The 20512-nt window shown below is 40.5% G+C and overlaps 1 protein-coding gene across 2 annotated transcripts; it reads right to left on the bottom strand.

Annotated features, from left to right (window-relative positions):
• Positions 1-76: 76 nt before the first annotated feature.
• Positions 77-18678, bottom strand: phrf1 (PHD and ring finger domains 1). Of its 2 annotated transcripts, none has more exons than XM_075469532.1 (19): positions 18599-18678; positions 17065-17206; positions 16838-16963; positions 16516-16724; positions 16282-16365; positions 16058-16191; positions 15849-15940; positions 15072-15250; positions 14631-14763; positions 14344-14468; positions 8954-9141; positions 8580-8702; positions 7314-7468; positions 4843-6790; positions 3511-4718; positions 3357-3433; positions 2366-2515; positions 2132-2260; positions 77-1982 (listed from the first exon to the last, which is right to left on the bottom strand). In XM_075469532.1, the coding sequence occupies exons 2-19, from the start codon at positions 17150-17152 to the stop codon at positions 1818-1820; spliced, it is 5313 nt and encodes a 1770-aa protein (XP_075325647.1). In that variant the 5' UTR covers positions 17153-17206; positions 18599-18678; the 3' UTR covers positions 77-1817. The 2 variants fall into 2 exon arrangements, with proteins under 2 accessions (XP_075325647.1, XP_075325648.1); XM_075469533.1 differs by having other exon boundaries at positions 15087-15250.
• Between the last annotated feature and the right edge of the window lie 1834 nt (positions 18679-20512).

The following is a 20512-nucleotide window of genomic DNA, read 5'->3' as shown; positions in this document are numbered from 1 at the left end:
TTTCAGCATCATGCACCATGACATTTTTATTGTGCAGATACAACTTCAAGCCCCAAATCTGTTTAAAATAATAATAATTTAAAAAAAAAAAAATTGTCTAATGGGACAAAGTGAGCCAACATAAACCAAAAATCTATTTTCCATCAGTGATTTATTTTTTGTGTTCCCTCTGAGAAACACCTGGCCTGTTCGATCAAGTAAAGGCAGAAAAAAAAAAAACATTCAGAACACATGAGCACCTGCTTTTTTTTTTTTTTGTCTTCCATTCCAAGTCCTTGGCTTTATCAAGCCTCAGCACGCATGATGACTTTATACAGTTAAAGGCAAACAAAGTAGTATACAGTCGACAAAATGTTGAACAACCAGGAATTCATTTTTTTGTGAATACTTTAGTTAGAGAACGTAACACAGAGCAGTAAAGACTATCAGTAAGATAAGGGTTAGGCTAAAGACACTGTTAAAGCGGTCAACATAAGTCTGCAATTACTGCGGAAGGTATTACCTTTACTGTTCCCAACGAAAGGCGCGCGCCGACTGCTGGAAAACATCCATTGCAAAACTCTGGGGCATGTATGTGGTTTATGAACTGATCTCACTCATAGAAAGATGCCAAAAAATGTAGCTAAATATTTTTACTGAAGACAAAATGAGAACAACGAAAGCTTGTAGTTAAAATGTTTGACATGACAGCATCATATCAAAAATTAGAGGTCTCCAATTTTGTAAGGAAATGAGAGTCGGCACCTTTGCTCATGACACGTCGCGCTGGTCTTAAAGTTTTCTTGCTCTAAATAAAAGCTAGTCCCCCCCGTGTGAAACTATGGTGTCAAAGAAGAGAATAACCAGACAAATGAAACCTACAAATTTTTTTTTTTAAAAAAGCCCTACATTTTACAATTAACTGTACCGCTTTGGCACAAAAACATAATATTCTCTGGGTTTTCAAAACCCAGTTTTCTAGATTTATCATGTTTTGGAAAAGAAACAAACAACAACAAAAAAAAAAGGAATAATGCAGAAATGCCTTCAGAGAATCGCTGGAATTTGATAAGAATGACTCGACCAGACTGAACTCCCTTAGATGTTAGATGTTAGAGATGTTGAAGACAGAAAACACAGACCTGCAAATATAAAACCCAAATCAGACAAGTCTATAAAACAAGAACGGCTCATTCGCAACAGGCATCAAAGAAACATACAGGTGATAATATCAAATCTGAATTATTTACAACTAAATCTAAAATTGTTCCAGTTCTATACTGATAAATTGTCTACAAAAATTGCATAACAGTGTCTTTCCCTAATGTGACAATCCTTATAAATATGCATACTCTGCATACTTTTACCACTTGTGAGTAGACAAAGTGAGTTTTGACACTCATAAATACCCCCATCCCTCCCACCGAAAAAAATAAAAATAAAATTCCATAGAAAACTGAAAGTCAACTTCACACAACGTTGTCCCGGTGATATGCGCGAGCATAGAGAAGGCTACCTGATTTATATTTCCTTAGGAGCGTCTTTGAGTTAATGCCTCTTTAAGGCATAACCTCCAAGTCTCCCATTAAGTGTCTGAGCTGTACTACACGTAAATACCAGTTTCTGGCAGTGACAGTCCAAGCAAGAGACACCGAAGGGTGGTGTTTGCGTTTGTTTTCAAAAAGTAGAAAGCTCAACATTAAAGAAAATGTCCCCCGTTGGAACCGTGAACAAATTTGAGTTTGATGTTTCACTGGGTGTGTTATTGAGCTGGAGATCACATCCAGGGGCAGGACACAAAGTTGGGCCTCTGGCTGTCCTTGCCCGATCGTGACCCCTCATGGACTGTCAGTTATTTGCATGGCCTCTGTCTCTGCCTCAGGCACCTTCTCTGAATCGTCTCCTTTTTTATGTTTCCTAGCATGTTTGTATTTGTCCACGTATGCCTTCACCAGATTTCCCACTTTCACTGGATTGATTTCCCCGCTCTTGCTGTGGCACACCTGGTGACCAGGAACACAAGATAGTTCAGTAAGATAAACTGACACCCTGAGGCAATGGGAAAAAAATCATTCCGCAGAATCCATCAGAAATACATGCGATCAATGAAAAATTTCCAGCAGTGAGCAATTTGTTTGGTATTTTTACAAACCTTCTGAACAGCTTTGCGTAATATATCTTTGTATTCATCCTTGTTGATGTCTCTGCTTTGGTAGAAAGGCTTGATTGCTAGCTTCACCTCCTCTATCGCTCTCTCCTGCATGTGCAGCTTTTTCAAATACTGTTGGCAGGAATAAAACATCATCATGATCTGGGTTTCCCACACAACGTAATCACTTGGGTGGGCCAAGTGTTAAAAGCTGAAACTATCAAATGCCATATTCACCTTGTCTTTCCTTGATAAATCCCCTTCCTCTACCTTTCCTTGTGTAGTGGTTGATAACCCCTCAGGAGGCAGGCCATCAGAACTAGTGCAGGCACTGTGCAGACCAACAGCACCCTTCTTTGAGGGGTCACTGGCAGCTTCGACCATGTCCTGAGGCAGTCAAAGAAGATGATACATCAGCCAAGAGTCCAATACCCTAGGTTACTTCTTCCAAAAAAAGCACTGCAGCTATAAGGTAATCCAGGTTTCAGGATATATTAGCCATAAAGTTTCTAAATTTGGCACTCAAAATGATCTATAACTGAAAGACATGTGGGCACATGTGCTATTCTTATATGCCAGGATACTGCTTAAAGGAGAAGTTATTTTTTGTTTGTTTGTTTGTTTGTTTTTTTAAACTGGTCCTTATTTCTGGCATAAAATACGTTCATCTACTTACCGATAACAGTTTGGTGAAAGTCGGCGTCCTTCGGACAATATTTAGATCCGTGTATATCCATATAAAGGCACTCCCGTTATATGGATATACGCGGATCTAAATATTGTTCGAAGGACCCGACTTTCACCAAACTGTTATCGGTAAGTAGATGAACGTATTTTATGCCAGAAATAAGGACCAGGTTTAAAAAATCCGAACTTCTCCTTTAAGTACTAAGTGCATAAATCCCTTATAGATAAATAACATATAAGAAAAAGGTCAAATTCACTGGTGTTGTGCATCTTAATTACACATGAATATATGTCTGCTAACATCATGGATTTAAAAATGGTGAGGGCAATACATGAAGCACACAGTTCTACTTTCGTTTTATCTGAAAATACCTCAGTATCAGTTTTAGTTTCTATCACGTGTCTTTTGTTCCAAGACAATTCCCTTTTTCTTTCCGGGTAAACACTGCCACCTTCTTGTAATAAAATACACTGCATGCATGATGCACTTGTAGAACAGAAACATTTAATAATACTGCTGTGACAAGCAGCTCATTCACACCTGACTGGATGTCTGGACTGGCAAAGAGGGTCTGCGAGCTCCTTCCTGCTTCAGCTTCAATTTATAGAGTGCAAGCTCTGTGCAAAGAAGAAGCAAACATTTAGTTGAGAGTCAGATGCAGGATACTCTTCTGAACTCCATTGATAACACTTACTGCTTGAAGATTTCTCTGGCTGAGGCCCCTCTGGCTCCTGTATGTTCCAGGTAACTCGCTTCACCTGAGTCTTGGACTTCGCTCCTGTTGCAGTCGGTACCCGCTCGCCTTCATCTTTCCCCTCCACTTCTTCTTTCTCCCGTTTCACCGTTGCACCACTCCCCTCTGTATGCTCAGTTTTCACATAATCCAGGTTGTCCAGCATTACATCGACATTGAAGTCATCATCCGAGTCTGAGGGCTCTTGCTTTACAGGGACAGTCAACCCAACAGTGTTTTGTTGTTTGCCAGAGTCCGCTGACGCTGGCTGAGATGGGGATGCTGTGTCCTGGAGGCTGTCTGCTGAAACAGGTGTCATCAGTGCAGAGAGTGAGGTTACAGGAGGTAAGGGGCAAATCTCAGAGGGAGATGGTTCCGATTTAATCGTTGTCATTTCACGAGTTTCAGTTTTAACAGGCTTTTCCTTTGCTTCAATGTTTTTGCTTACTTCCAAGTAAGATGTGTCTTTTTCTTCGCTCTTAATTGGTTTATCATGGGGAGAATCTTCAAACATATCCACAGACAGTTGTTTTTCTTCCCTGATTTCTTTTGAATTCTTTATATCTTTTGTCATTTCTGTAGTTGTGACCCAGCTCTCTGCACCAAGGTTTCCACCTTCCTTTTTGATTTGAGGGGTAAGGGAACGGGACGGCAGTTCCTGTTTAATCCCTTTTTCCACACATTTTTCCTCTTTGATGTTTTTTCTAGTCATACCTTTCTCTTTTTTCTTCTCCTGTGACTCATCTGTAGCTCTAGAGAATGAAACGCATGTCCCTGACATTTTCTGTGTAGCCCTGGATGATCCCTCTTCTTTCCTTTTCTCTCGTGAGCTGGATCTGGACCTGTGTCTCCTCTTGTCTTTAGACCGTGAATCCACTTTATCTCTGGATGGGAGAGCTGCAGGTTGTCCTCTGGTGTTATCTTTCCTCTTTTCTCTGGATCTAGACCTTGATTTTGAGCGAGATACAGCACGTCTATGCTCTTTGGATCTAGATCTAGTTCTGGACCTGGAACGTGACTTTGAGCGGGAGCGACCGCGTCTTTTGTCTTTTGACACTCGCCTCTTTTGACTCTCGTAGTCTTTCTCTCTGCGATCATTTCTCTCCTTGCCCCTTTGTTTATGATGCTTCCTCCTTGAACCCTCTCTGCTGCTAGAGCTGGAACAAGACCTGCAAAAAGTGCAAACAAAGACAGACCAAGCATGATGATTTGATAAAAAGAGATAGGCTTTAATCTTTTAAAATGACCAAGCACATGGTTACTGCATACTTCCAGAAATTGCTATACATTTACCTAGATCGTCTCCTCCTTGTCTCGTCTCTTGATCGCGACTGAGAATGCCGCCTCTTCCTCTGAGTCCTATCGGGAGAGTTGGGCTGAGAACTGTCCGATGTTGAACGTGCCCTCCGCCTTTCTCTTGACCGTGACCGCCTGGAACTCCCGTCTTTGTCCTTGTCCCTTTCTTTCTTATTGCCTTCCTGACCTGAGGCATGATGATCTTCTTTTCTACTTCTGTCCGTCTCAGAACTACTAGACTGTTGCTCTTTTGAAGTTTTGGAGGTTTGCTTCTTGTGACCCAAATCTTTTAATGGGGACTTAGAACAGGATGTGGAATCTGATTTAGTTTCTTCCTTTTGTTTTTTCTTGGTGGCAGCAGAGCGTGACGCTGATGAATCATGGCCGTAGTTAAGCAGAGATTTATTGGCAAATCCAGCATATTGTCCATTATCATCCGGCTGTGCCTCCTTCTCAGTTTTTAACTGATCCAAGCTACGATGAGCAGGTGGTTTGGTTTCTGCCATCTCTGAATTAGAGTAACTTCTAATGCCGTCCCCACAACTTTCAGATTCCTTTGCGTCATCTACTTTTGGTTCCCTCTTAACTTTACTGTCAAGGGATAATGTTTGCTTTTCAATTTTCACATCAACTAATTTTGATTCTTGTTCGACTTTGACACAATCCACTGAGAGTATTGGATCCACTATGGTATTCTGAGCAGTCCCTGGTTCTTCCTGTGACACCTTAGTCTCCTGTGATTCAGTTTTCACCTGCACCAGATCCCATCTGCTTAGTGCTGAGCCCTCTTTCTTTCCTAAAGTAGAAGTCTTTTGCTCTTGTGTGGCTCGCTGAGGGCTGCTGTTAAAGCTTGTGCCCTCAGCTTCATCACCTGAGCTGCTTGAATCAGACAGCGTGGGATTAAAGGGATCATAGATATTATTACTGTCTTGTTCCTTACCGATCGGGGTATGTGATGCCAGCAGCATTTGTTTATCCTTGTGCAACTGTTTCTTTTTTGCTTCATCTTCCTTCTTTCTCCTGTGTTGCTGTATGGGGGCTCCAGTGGTCGAGGATGATGCCATGCTTAGCCGCCTAGCATGCCAGGCGTTCCCACTAGCATTAATGCGAAAACTCACAGCTGATGAAGATGAAGAAGATGAGGCATACTGTGGCTGGCTCGCAGAGGTGCCAGAGGAAGAAGAAGAGAATGAGCTGGAGAAGGCTGATGATGAGCTTGCCCCATCAGACTGAGGTCTCTGGGTCTGACCATCAGCTTGGCCCTTTTGATGGTCTACACTTTGCTGCCGTCCTTTGTCCCGAGAAAGGCTGTTCATGCCGGTTTCAGGCATGCCGTAGCCATTGCTACTACTGGTAGAGTTACCATTTCTTCCCCGATTACTACCAACTCTGTTATTACTTTGACTGCCACCTTGACTAATAATGTCGTTTGTCACATTGCTACTCTCCTTTTTTATTTTTGGTATTCTTGGAAGCACTGACACATCTACCCACATGGGCTTTGTAGGGGCTTTTTTAGGCTGGGACTGTGATGAAGCCATTTCGTTGCTTTTGAGGTTAGACTGTTGGATGGGCTGAACGGATGAGAAGGTTGTAACCCTTGGGGCCCTTACTTCATTGGTTCCCAAGTGACAAGGAGGAGGGGTTGGTCTGTTTGGCCGACGAGAGTGAAAACTTGGATCTCCTCTTGGCGGTACATCAGAATGGGGAGTTTGTTGGATGTGGTTGGATGAGGAGGGCATGAAGGAGGGTAAATGAGATGAGTTCTGGCTCAAATGTCTATTCACAGAGCTATGGGAGGATCCTGGTAAATCCCCACTGTAGTGTGGAGACAGAGAATTGTCTCCTAAGTTAGGGGAAATCCCTGGGTTGATTGGGGTGCTGGCATCTTCTGAGCTACTGCTTTTCCTGTTACACGGTATTGATGTAGACAGCGTCGCTGTAACTGAAAAAAAGAAAAAGAACATTTTTTGTGATCTGTGATGTATCGATCTGGACACTTGTGAAAATCTGTGAGAACACGTTAGAAGAACACACTGTGTACTAATCAAGGAAATGAAACCCATTACAAATGCTGTAATTGATGCAAAGGTCGAATCCTAACTTGCTGGCCGTGCAGGTTGACCATGGTTAAAAAGTCAAACACCTTGCCTATAGAAACCCAATTTTAGTAAAGATAGATAAAAAAAAAAAAGACAACTACAACAGTGTTGTAGTAATGATTAGAGGTTCTGGTTCAGGTTCAGATTATTGAACAGATATTTTTGGAGATGGGGTTGTGCAGATGTAGCTGTAAAGCACTTGTGTACAAATTGTGCTCTACAAATAAAATTGCCTTGCCTTGCAGATTGGCTCTAACTAGATCGATGCGATCGATCGAAAGGCTGAAAAAAAGTTACTTCTCCAAACACACAGATACAGCCTATTCAAATCTTACCGTCTTTAAAAAATGGGTGCCAGACACTTACTTGGCTTTGCAGCTTTCAGGGAACCATCCCGATTTATGACAACATCAGAGCTGTCCATCAAGAGCATGTTTTGTCCAGTCAGGATGCTGCCCAGCAGATCAGGCACAGGAGCCGCCTCCACAACAGCTCCGGACTGTTGGACATTAACACCCCTCCTGAAAAAGATTTAATGGGATCTCTGAGGAACATATGTCATTGTATCTAAAGAAGATTAAGAAATCAATACCTCAGAATCATGAGAATTTTTGTTCATTTAGTAGCTCAGTTTTCTTTAGCTTCTTTCTTTTCATATTGTTTTTCCAATGTGTTTTGTTTTGTTTTTTACTTATCATTTATTGGCATATTAATTTCTTTATTGTGCTAATGTTTGTGAAGTTGGATGCAATCTGAAGCTGTCGATTTGACAGAGATGAGTAATAATGCATTATTTTCCCATGATGAACGACAGCAAACATTTTTAGAGTCGGTTTTCTTTTTCGATGAGCTTGTTAGATATGCCTGCATTAGCTGAAGGCATTATGTGACACAGAAATGAAAAACTTGTATTCTTAAACCATCCAACATTAACGTTGAAAAACTTTTGGACAGCAATTATATTTTAGCTGTGTTGCTAAGTTAGTCCCTATATGGAAGTCTATTCAAGCATATGCTGGGACACTGTAGGAGACACTACAGGGTTTCACACTCAGTATAGGTTGGCAGTATAGCCTACTAACTGCCACTTGAATGAATATGACAAGCCACTTACATATTGTTCCTTTTTTAACAATCAAAAACAGTGATATCACTGATCTAAAGCCTTGTGTAGTGCTTTGATTCAGCCAGCCCCCTTTATTGAGAGTAGTCAGGCCCAATGTCATCTCAAACTTCATTTAACAACTTTTAAATCTTTTTTCAGAATGTTTAACACCTTTTTAAAAAGAAGCAACCGATGAATAAGTCAATCGCTTTTTTGCTAGACTAACTGTCCTCTGTGCTGCTTCAACCACAGAGAGGGAGATTGCTGCATTACTATCAAAACTACAGACTTAAATGTCTATTATATTCCGAAAAGAACAGTGAGTGGCAGAAAGAACAAGGACCACATAATAGCTGACAGACATTCTGTTGAAACACAAGTAACAATTAATAAACAAAATAAGTAAGATACTGTTGTGATGTACAAATCAAGAAAATATCATAAATCAAGAATAAAACTTCTTAATTTTTTAAACTGCTGCCAATACTAAATGTGATACACGGCGACAGACTGAAAGAGTTTATTACCTGGAAAGGCTTGCAGTGACTGGTCGAGCCACAGGCTGGTGAGAGCGAAGAGCAGAGTGAGAGATCCCTCGCCTCTTGGCCTCCAACAGCGATGTAACGTGAGCCTGCTGTTCATCCTCCTCACTGGTCAAATCGATACCGTAAATCACAGCGATATGTACATAATGATTAACACTGAATATTCTCATTGACATTCAAACACTCTCCAGAAATGTATGCACACTTTAATAGATAATATTCAGTAATATTTCATGTTATTTGAAAATGAAGCTAATGAAACAACTTAATGCATGGAAAACCAAACAAAAAAAAAAAATTTAATGACAGCGATTACTATTTAATGATAACAAGAAAGCAAATGTAAGTCTCCTTACCGATCCACAAATGGATCCAGGTCAAATGGATCTCCATAGATAGAGAGGGATGCAGCTCCTATGTCAGCCCGCATGCTGCTCAATGTGTTCTCTGACGGCCTGTACACTGTAGGAAGCGAAGAGCTCTTCTTGTCCTTCACAATTCCAAGATTATTAGCAATGCGGCTTTTAGGAGTCTTTTTCATTACCTATAAGAAAACATAAAGAGTCACAAAACAAGAAGCACTGTAACTATGACAGAATTTGCTTATTTATCATTTTTAATTAAGCGTGACATACAGATACATACAGTGTAATGTTTAAAACTATATGGTCTTAAAATGGCTTGACATTAGCGGTTGCTTGCTTGCCAGGGGCAACTGATCTCCGTGCTAGTGGAAAGTCTCATGTAGTTATCGGATCAGCTGAGTGAAAACAATATGAAGAGTTAGAGCATCCTCTAGCCTTCCATGCTTCTTTGTGCTGAGTCTATGTGCAAATCACAGACAGGGTTCACAACCTGTGGAGAATGGTTACATGCAGCTATCCAAGTGCCACTGTCTCTGACATCACAAGATTACTACCAGAGGTACTGGCAAAACACCAAGGGGTGAAACAGCTGATTGTGCACGTGGGTGCAGTGGACATCAGAGAGAATCAGTCTGAAATCTTAAAAAAAGACTTTGAGAAACTGTTTGAGAGTCTTGATAAAGTGACAATACCAACATTCATAAGTGGACCTCTCCCAAACATCGACAGGAGGATCAACAAATTCAGCCGGCTGCTTCAGTTGAACACATGGCTGTCCAAAGTCTGTGAGTCCAGAGGACCTCATTTCATCGAGAATTTTAATCTTTTCTGGCAAAGAGATGATCTCTTTCAAAGAAAAGGCCCACACCTGAACAGAGGTGGAGTGAGACGACTGACGGATAATCTTCTCCACGCTCTGAGGCATCAGAAGGGGCCAGGGCCAGGACCAGGGCCAGGACCAGGACCAGGACCGGGTCCTGTGCTGCCGCAGAGAGAGAAGACGAGCCAGAGAAGAGCTCCTGCCTCGCCACCCAAGGACCCAGCAAAGGATTCAGCCACAGCAGCCACAGCAGCACCTCCAGCATCCCGAACACAGGATTCAGCAGCTCCACCATCGCCTTCACCACGGGCCTCACCACAGGCCTGGGACCCACCTGCTGCATCTACACCCTCCAGAGATGTTTCACCATCGTTCTCTTCTCCACCGTCACCCAGGAGATTCCCTGATCACCTTGAAAGCTTGGTGAAATCGGGGATTAAAATGGTTCCTCTCACGCCAAACATGGCAAGATCAAGAATTCTATCCTCAAAGAAGCATCGAGCCCCTCTCCCTCCCCAGCCTACTCCATCGACCAAAGCCCCCCCAGCTTGGCCCCCACCACCGGTGCCCACAGCTGTCATTTCCAACAGCGTCAATGCTGTTGTCTAGGACACTAAGGGCCTCTGTGTTGGTAAACACCATCTCAACCAGAGGTCCAAGGATGGAGTGAAGAGAGGGACAATCAGACTGTCCAATCAGAGAAATCTTATCCATATCCCTTGCAAGAACACAGCATCCAGTTCAACTATAACTAATCTCAAACACGCAGTACTCAATGTCAGATCTTTAAGTAACAAATCATTCTTAATTAATAGTTTTATTTCCTCTCACAATCTTGATTTTATGTTTTTAACTGAGACGTGGCTCGACAAAAACACAGCAAATGCAGTCCTGATTGAGTCTAGTCCACCTCACTTCAATTTTGTGTCTGAAACATGAGAAAACCAGAGGGGTGGGGGTGTTTGTGCCATGTTCAGGGACAATATACCCACCCACAAGTTGTCATTTGGGTTTTTTTCATCATTTGAGTATGTGTCATTCAAAATGGAGATAAAACAATCTTCCATACTTTATATCACCATTTATAAACCACCACAGAATTGTTTTATTGATGATTTTACTGAACTACTTTCAATTGTGTGCACTGCTTTTGACTGTTTAGTCATAACAGGGGACTTGAATGTGCATGTGGACGTAGCGCATAACAAGGAAGCTAAAGAGCTCACTGCTGTCCTTGAAATGTTTGGTCTAACTCAGCATGTGACTGAGCCCACCCACAACAGAGGGCACACTCTAGATGTGCTCATTTCACGGGGTGTTGTTATTTCAAACGTGAATGTCGTTGATGTTGCTTTATCTGATCATTTCTGTGTTTTCTTCGACCTATCTACTTTACCCAAAACACCAGCTGGGTCTGCAGTTGTTCGGGGAAGACTCATAAATGACAGAACAGGGACACAGTTTATGGAAATGATTAGGTTTGAGAACACCCTGTGTTCTGATGTTGATGATCTGTTGAACTCTTACACATCAAGTCTCTTAAATGTTTTGGATACCATTGCTCCTGTCAAGGTTAGAATGGTTAAAAGTAGGCAAAGGGCGCCATGGAGGAAAGAAGAGTCGGTCAGGGCACAGAAAAGGGACTGCCAGAGAGCCGAACGGAAATGGCGCAAGTCAAAGCTCCAGGTTCATTATGAGACTTACAAAGAAAAGCTATGTGTGTTCAACCAGACTTTGCGTAGAACAAGGGAGAGTTATTTTTCTGAAATCATCAAAAACTGCAGTAACAACTCTCGTGTCCTGTTTGCTACAGTAAACAGATTAACAAACCCTCCAGTTTCACTGCCTTTAGAACTCATTTCTACATCCAAGTGTAATGAGTTTGCAATATTCTTTAATGACAAAGTTCAAGGCATTAAAAATGCAATAATTTCCACAACACAAATAACTACTCTGCAGCCAGCTAGACACCTACAACTGACACATTTCACACCTGTTACTGACAAAACAGTCGAAGAGACCATCTGCAGTCTGAGTTCATCAACGTGCTGCCTTGATGAGTTGCCTACTAGATTCCTAAAGTCTGTGCTGAGCAGTTTGTTACCACAACTTGCTCATCTAGTCAACATCTCACTCCAGACTGGAACATTTCCAAAGGCCTTAAAAACTGCTGTCATTAAGCCTCTTCTAAAGAAGAGCAATCTTGATGCCACAGTACTGAACAACTACCGGCCCATATCAAACCTGCCATTCTTAGGCAAAGTACTAGAAAAAGTTGTATACCAACAGCTTAGTGACTTTCTCCTGTCTAACAATGCTTTTGATACTTTCCAATCAGGCTTTAGGTCCCACCACAGCACTGAGACAGCTCTGATCAAGGTGACAAATGACATCCGCCTGAACACAGATGCAAGTAGAGTCACAGTTTTAGTTCTGCTGGACCTGAGTGCTGCCTTTGACACAGTTGACCATGCGATCTTATTACAGAGGTTAGAGGACTGGGTGGGAATCTCTGGTCGTGCTTTAAACTGGTTCAAGTCCTATCTGGAGGACAGGAAATATTTTGTTGAAATTGGTAACTGTGTCTCAGACCAAATGGCTATGACCTGTGGGGTTCCCCAGGGGTCAATCCTGGGACCCGTATTGTTCAATCTGTACATGCTTCCACTAGGCCAGCTAATACGCAGCTATAATGTGTCCTACCACAATTATGCAGATGACACTCAGATCTACGTGTCACTGACGGCAGGAGAACACGGGCCTGTAGATACACTGTGTCGCTGCATCGAATAGATCAGTGTGTGGATGCAAAACAATTTCCTCCAGCTAAACTCAGACAAAACTGAAATCATTGTCTGTGGCCCACAGAAACAAAGAGAAAGTGTTATCAGTCACCTTGAGACTCTCTCTCTAAAACCTAATTATCAAGTTAGAAATCTCGGGGTAATATTGGACTCAGACCTGAACTTTAACAGCCACATTAAATCAGTAACATCAGCAGCTTTTTACCATCTAAAAAACATTGCCAGAATCAAAGGAATAGTGTCTAAACCAGACTTAGAGAGACTGATCCATGCGTTTGTCTCCAGCAGGTTAGACTACTGTAACGGCCTGCTCACTGGGCTCTCTAAGCGGGCTGTAAGACAGCTGCAGTACATCCAGAACGCTGCTGCTCGAGTCCTGACTAGAACCAGGAAACACGACCATATTAGTCCAGTGCTCAGGTCTCTGCACTGGCTTCCTGTTGCTCAGAGAATAGACTTTAAAACAGCTCTGCTTGTGTACAAGTCTCTTCACGGTCAAGCGCCAAAGTACATCTCTGACATGTTAGAGCCATATGAACCAACTCGGGCTCTGAGAACCTCAGGGAGGGGTCTCCTGCTGGTGCCCAGAGTCAGGACTAAACAAGGTGAGGCTGCGTTTCAGTTTTATGCTCCTAAAATCTGGAACAGTCTTCCAGAAGATGTGAGACAGGCCTCAACTCTGACAATGTTTAAATCCAGGCTGAAAACAGTTCTATTTAGCTGTGCATATGACACCTGAAAGTATTTTATCTGCACTCTTCACTTTTTAATTACTTAATGATTATTTTAATGGGTTTTAAATTTCTTTCTTTTTTAATTTCTTTCTTTTATTTTTTTTATTCCTTTTTAATGGTTTTATTGCCTTCTTGTGATTTTATGTAGCTGTAAAGCACTTTGAATTGCCCTGTGTATGAATTGTGCTCTATAAATAAAATTGCCTTGCCTTGCCTTGGACCAATCAGACTGTGCTGTTCTCATGCTGTGAGATTCACCATCTCAGACACAATCTTGGGTTTAAATGTTGTTCTTACTAAGTAAGTACAAAAAAGAAAGAAAACACAGCATGGCAATGAAGTGAAATGACAGACAATGTTTTTTTTAATTTTTTTATAGTAAGTTGGAAAAGTGCCCCTGGGGCCGCTTGAATTAGAAGAAAGACACACTGTCATCTGCTACTTGCCAGAGTTCCCCAAAAATACAAAGAAAATTAAGGCTGGCTTTGTTAAAAAGGTGTGCTCAGCTCAAAAATTCCTATGAACTCAGGGAGCGTTTATAAGAACAACAAAAAATAGATGGGTCCACCATGTAATATTAATGTTGTTATCAAATACATTCAGCTCGAAACAACACAACGTTAACACTGCTTTCTAACCAGCAGAGTAGCTAACTGACTTTTCACTGAAGTTCAAATCAGTTAGAATGAGTTAGCGTGAATACTTGTCATTACATTTTCTTCATAAAGTGAAAAAAGAAAAGGCAACGCTTTCTTAAAAAATGAATGTCTTTTGTGTTGTCATCCTTGACAGATACAGCTCTTAGAAATATCCTAATGCTCATGTTAATGATTCTACAAACAGTGCATTGTACTTGAACAAATAGTTTACTCCACTGTATGTTTTGTACATATTTATTTTTTTCCTTCTTTTCATTAAATCAGCCCTCGATTCCATCTTGGGCAAGTAAAATAAATCAGTCACTTGGAGAAAGCTTCATGTCAAGGCCTATTTAGGTCGCAATACTGATGTTGATACACTTACCAGCTTTCTTCTAGATTTAGTCCTCCTAACTCTCCGTTTCCTCCTCCTGACTCCTGTGCTTGCCACTTGACCATTTTTACCCTTAGCAGAAGCAGTCCTCTTATTTTTCACCTTTCTGCGCCTTCCTGCATAATTAATAATAAAAGTTACAATAACAAACCAATCAAAGTTTAACCCTCGAGACAATACTTTGAATAACTCCTACACTTCATATGTCTTCTAGTGTAATTGAAATGCTGACCCCATTTTGGAATCCCCTCCTCATTTGGACTCATGTCCTTACTTACCAGTCTTTCGTCTGCGGCTGGATGGGGCACGAGGTGTGATGTCCCGTACATAAACAGCTGTATTGAGCCCAGCCACCACAGCATTTATAGTTTCATCCAGCCAAGTTGATTGTATCAGATATGTTGGAGCCAACTAGAGAGGAAATGTTTGCATTACTCTGCTGCTTGTGTAATGTTTGCACAAATACTGTTAAGAAAGAAAAACTTGCATGCATACATGCATGCATGCATTCCCTCACAAGCAGTTACCAACTGAACAGCACAAACATTATCTATGCTTACAACTTCAGTTGTTTATATTGTCAGTCAATTTAGTTTGTACACTAGCAAACTTTGTTGAGTTTAAGACATTTACTTCAATATCCAACAATGCACATATGTTTGCACTTGAGAAAGGTTAGAAAATTAGCCATGACAAAAGCGTCACGCCTCATGCCAAACCTGCGATGTGCGTGCCTGGGTGATACGATGCCGGTTGACATTGGCGCGAACCCTCTCACTCTGCTGGGTTCGGGCAATAGCTCTTGTAGGACCTGTAGCATTAGGTCGGGATCGACTGGTGGCAGGACGGGCAGTAGAGGGAAGGCTGTCTGTATCACTGAGTTCCTCAGCTAAACCTCCTGAGGCAAAAAAGGATTTAAACATCTGACTTATGAAAGAAAAATTCTAATCTATGGTCAATTAGTTAGTTAATCGGGAATATGTGCTCTTCTCATACATAATATTTTTCCAACTCAATTTCTTTGCAAAGAAAGGTAACACAAGACCTAAAACTACACCCAACAAAAAAAGAGAACACTTCAAAATACACTAAACATAAAAAATACAATATAACAAACAAGTGCATCACAGGACAACAGTTAAACCATTCCATGGCAGATTCATACATCTTTCTCGATCATACACCAAAGAGTACATTGAAGGTTATATGGGACTTATTGTCTTGTCCAAGGACACTTCAACATGTGGACTGGAGAAGCTAGGGGACTGCACCACTCTGGAAAGAGTTGATGCAAGTGAAACACCGGTGTTTTAGAGCGGGAACAAGCGTTTTGACAGTCAAAACAGAAATAATTGGCTCCAATTGAGGCTGTGGTTCCAAACAACCCCCGGAACCACTGGTGGAAAACCCCTTCCTTATCTCTTTATAGTCACAGTTTATTTTCCTGTTTGTAAGGACCTCTAATATCTAAGATGTAAAATGACTGGAAAGCTTACTTGAGTGACGGCCGTTGGCTTCACACCCAGGACAAAACCATTCCTCCACGGGAACAGAATCAAGAGGAGGTGTGAGGCACTCCATGTGATACCTATGGAACAAAAAGACTTAACTCACAACAACCTTTAAGGTGGTCAAGAGCGAAAAAATTTACTCTCTACAAAGAAATTAAGTATAGATATATTAAGCAGAATAATATCTGTCTCACCCTGCATCACAGCCATCACAGAGCAAGAGGCGATCCTCCCGGTCACTGCCCCCACACACCTCACAGTTGGTCTGCTCTAGGTCAAAATCTACAGTTTCCTCTTGACCCGCCTTCACTGGCTTCTGCACTGTTATCTGAATAGATCATCAGCATACAGCAATCTCACAACACACTTGTTTATGGGTTTTTCATTCCACATCTTATGTAAAAGCGGACGCACTTACCATTTTCTTCACTTTGCCTCCATAACATTTCCTGAGGTATATGCTGCTAAAGACAATACGGTCCACAGGACATGAGTTGGCATTCTATATGTGAAGGGGAAAAAAAACAACAAGCAAGAGGAGTGAGTTATTATTTTTTCCTCTACCACAGATGGTAAAAAAGGCAGTCTCCCAATTATCAAAACCAGAAGATTGCTCTTTCACTAAGTTTCTACATCAATAGGTCAGACCCACCTTGGTCCATTCAAGGATGCAGTCGAAACAGAAGTAGTGCTCACAGCTCTCTGGTGTTGCAACAGGCTGGCTGGTGAATGAGTTCAGGCAGATGGGACACCTTTCTGTGTCCTCATCTGAGCTCATCCCTGTAAGGTCAGCAGAGGTTCCCCCAAAAGCTCCTTCCTCTGGCTTAGCATCTGCATCCTCCTCCTCCTCCTCCTCCTCGTCTGAAAACAGTGAGAAGAAATCAATGATTCACTGCATGTACTGTTCAAACCATAATCCCAGAGGCAATTGCATTCACATCTAAAGGAAAGCAAGCTCTGTGTGTCACTTTTACCCTCCTCCTCATCGTTCCCATCCTCCTCTTCATCCTCATCTTCCCCATTTACTTGGTCTTGCTCTTCTTCATCACCACTATCAGATTCACCTTCCTCAGATTCTTCCTCCACGTCATCTGAGTCATCTAAGGTGAAAGAAAAACAAAACACAAATTAATGGAATCTCACTAAGGGAAGTGAAGAAAATTTTGTTGTAAAAAATGTAAAACGTTTTAAAAGAAGCTACCTGAAATGGCCCAAAGTGCAGCTCTTTTTCCCTTATTGTGGGATGTACTGCGGTTGATCAGCTCATCTTGGCTGTCGTCTTGATCCATGGCTGACCATCAGAACAACGGCTGCGAAATTGATGGCTTTTATCTAAAATTAGACTTGGGAGATACAAAAGGATTGAGTTTGTTTAAAATTAAAGGATACAAATAAATAAAACACTCTTGCTTGCTGAAAACTTTAACTTTCACGTTTGAAGAGCTGTATTTTGCAACAGTCCAAATTGCATCCGTTGTGCTGGTGGACAAGATAAAAAAAAATGGCCAAACAATAACACCCAAATGTAGATGAACCTGCTGAACCTCAGTCACATTCAGCTGAGAGCGAACATAAATAGCCAATAGAAGCCAGTTTTAAAGTAACAATTCAGCCTCAAGTACAAGAAAAATTTCTTATTGATTAGTGTTTGCTTTGATAAGCCAAAAGTTAAAATAAATAAATGAATAAAACTGAGATAGTTGATTCCAAAGTCTCTGTAATATAACTCATGCAACTGACATGTACATGATCGAAGCTCTTGCCCTGTCTACATGAGACAGTTTAGTGGACAATCTGGACCTTATCAATAAAACAATTTAATACATAAACACCTTAGTTTTGGGTATATTTTAGATGAGTCTTGATATGTATTTTTTTATACATTTTTAATTTTTACAAAAGCAACTTTACTCAAACACGCTTCCACCACAGTAACAGCATTACAACTACTTCTCTAACAGATCCCCAATTTCTCATTAATATATTTTTCCATTCCTTCCAATATTGAGGGGTATGACAATTCTGTCTTGTTGACTGTTGCTGATTTTGGGTACTGTTAACTTGTAGGCCAATGTACTAAATGCTAATCAGAATTCATGGAATAAGAACTTTAAAAATCTATCTTCTACGTCCGAGTATTTTAGCTGAAGGGAATAAAGAAAAGCTGGCCACTGGGGCACTATAACAATCAAAGAGAACCAACAAGTTAAAACATTTCCCGTCTAACCACGGAAGCCCTTTTGAACTAATATTAGCTCACAATCAAATAACAAAATTGTATATGTGTACCTTATTTGGTCTTTATTATTGCATACGAACAGAAAAATGTTACTTAACGTTAGCTAGCTAACCAAGAGCAACCTTACTGTCCAAAGGCTACATTTGTAAACAAAGAAGAAAACTTCCCACCTAACAGTGCCATCCCAAGTTATTACAAGACATGTGCATGCAGCACAAATGTAGATATCTACCTTAAAGATACATTACTCTGACAAAAATTTGGGGCAATTCTGCAACCTTGTTCCTATCGAACAAATGACGCTGGATAGTAAAATTAGCTTCAGTGTAGCATGCTAGCTAGCCTCGTAATAGCTAAAATTAGCTAACGTCAACTGCAAGCTCTTTCAAACTCTAAATAAAAAAAAATCACTCAGTGTGCATTTAGCCAAATCACATGCAAAGTCAATGCAGCTACAACGTGATCCTAAAATATTCAGTAGTAATTCCAAACCTACCCTATTCAGTGGTGTAGGGTATGTTTAGAGAGATTTCAAGTCTCCACGGTTGTTGAGTGACACCACCGGCTGGCTAACGACGGAAATGGCCGAGTGTACTTCGACAAATGTGTCTCTTAAAGAGACAGTGTCCGTCAAAAGGGTCAATGGGTCGCTTTTAAAACAACTGGATTACAGAAACATATAAATACAGATGCAGCTGTAACATTTCGAGCTCCATAAATAGTATCTTAGTAGTAAACTTGTTTTTAAAATCACATTTTCAATTCAAATGCAATGGATTTTGCTCATTCGGGATTTACAGATAATCAAATGAAAATGTAGCTGTAAAAAAACAGTTCATAGTACTTAGATGGCACTTTACAAAACAGATTATTTCTTTTTTTGGGAAAGGTTTTGATACGTTTGTGTTTGTTTTTCTTCTCTTTTTTTTATCAAAGGCTCCAAAATTGTCATTATGTTCATTTAGAATCTTTTAGATAAAAATTCATTCATTCATTCATTCCTCCACAAACTGTCAGATATTAGTTTTGTCTCTATAACAAAACTGGCAGCCTGGTAACGTGAAAGGACCGACTCTGAAATATTGTACATTAGAACATATTCAGAGATTAGAAATTGTCATAAAAATGTAAATATAGCACTGACAAAAGCATGCTTTAGTGTAGTAGTCAACTGTATCATGTCTTTTAAGTGTTTGTCACTTTATTTTAAAGACGTAATCTGATGATATTCAAGAATGTTACTATAGCATTCTTGACATTTTTTTCCACATTTAATCTGGGTTGGTTATAAATACTTGTTCTTGTAATCTGATACCATGCTCTATTAGCATACAGTTATTATGTGTAATATTGTGGGCCTGGTCTTATTAGTGTGAAACTAAAATAATTAAAAAAAAACATCTAAAAGGTTGTGATGCTAAAATTTACATAACAGTTCTGTGTTACATTACCACATCAAAATTAATGTGAATTCAAAATGTGAAATAAAAATGCTCAATGGGTTTCGTTCTGAAACTGATTTGTAGATGTTGAATTGAGACGCGTGTTGCACCATTAAAAATCCTGAGCTTATCTATTATTACATACCTGGCACATTTACTAATAGGATTAACCATAAATGAACCATCTGATGGTCTACGTTTTCAATACAGTAGCATTTGTCGCCCCCTGGTGGCAAGTCTACATTCGCAAAATCAGCTGTTACATAACACAGTGTGTGACCCCGCTATGTCATGAAGTTATGTGTATCCTGGGGGGTGAATAATCCAGAATGGCTATGATTGAGGATAACTGATCTAGGCGATAACTAAACTGGGTTGAGGAAAGCCCCAAAAAACATTATGTGTTTTAATTTTTTTCAAAACCTTTGGAGACCTTCTCAATAAAGAATGTATGAGCAGATCTTAAAAGAAGAGCTATTTGAACAATTGTATAAATCTGCTATATAAATATCTTTATATCTATAAGTGAATTATAATGAGTGGCAGCAAAGAGTGAGTTTACACTTTAAACGCATTTGTGTTGAAGCTTTTTCGCGTGATTTTTATATATATATATATATATATATATATATATATATATATATATATATATATATATATATATATATATATGTGTGTGTGAAGGGTAACTATTCCTACATAATTTGTGATTTATATTGATACGATGTTATACAATTTGGCCATGATGTCAGGGAGTCCTGAACTCTCACTCCGTAAATAATTGAGTGTTTCTCTTCCTCCTCCTCCTCCTCCTCCTCGTCATCCTCAGATCAGACTGTCATGCAGCATCCTTCGTACGTGCACAGCCACACTCTGCTCATGGCAACACTGTACACAAGTAAGCCGAGTTCAACCACTTCACACTGCAGGGGTCGTTGCGTTCACAGTTAAACGAGCTTCACGGTCAT

This window comes from Odontesthes bonariensis, chromosome 7 (assembly GCF_027942865.1).
Source record: "Odontesthes bonariensis isolate fOdoBon6 chromosome 7, fOdoBon6.hap1, whole genome shotgun sequence".
NCBI lineage: Eukaryota > Metazoa > Chordata > Actinopteri > Atheriniformes > Atherinopsidae > Odontesthes > Odontesthes bonariensis.
The sequence above is the reverse complement of the archived record's forward strand: the minus strand, read 5'-3'. Positions and strand labels throughout refer to the sequence as shown.

Bases quoted from the DNA above. Each gene is read 5' to 3' on its own strand.
- phrf1 (XM_075469532.1), bottom strand. From the start codon at position 17,152: ATGGATCAAGACGACAGCCAAGATGAGCTGATCAACCGCAGTACATCC. The intron at 16,366-16,515 runs GTGGGTCTGACC...CTTCACATATAG, and splicing joins GCATCCTTGAATGGACCAAG to AATGCCAACTCATGTCCTGT. The intron at 1,983-2,131 runs GTTTGTAAAAAT...CCTGGTCACCAG, and splicing joins TACGCAAAGCTGTTCAGAAG to GTGTGCCACAGCAAGAGCGG.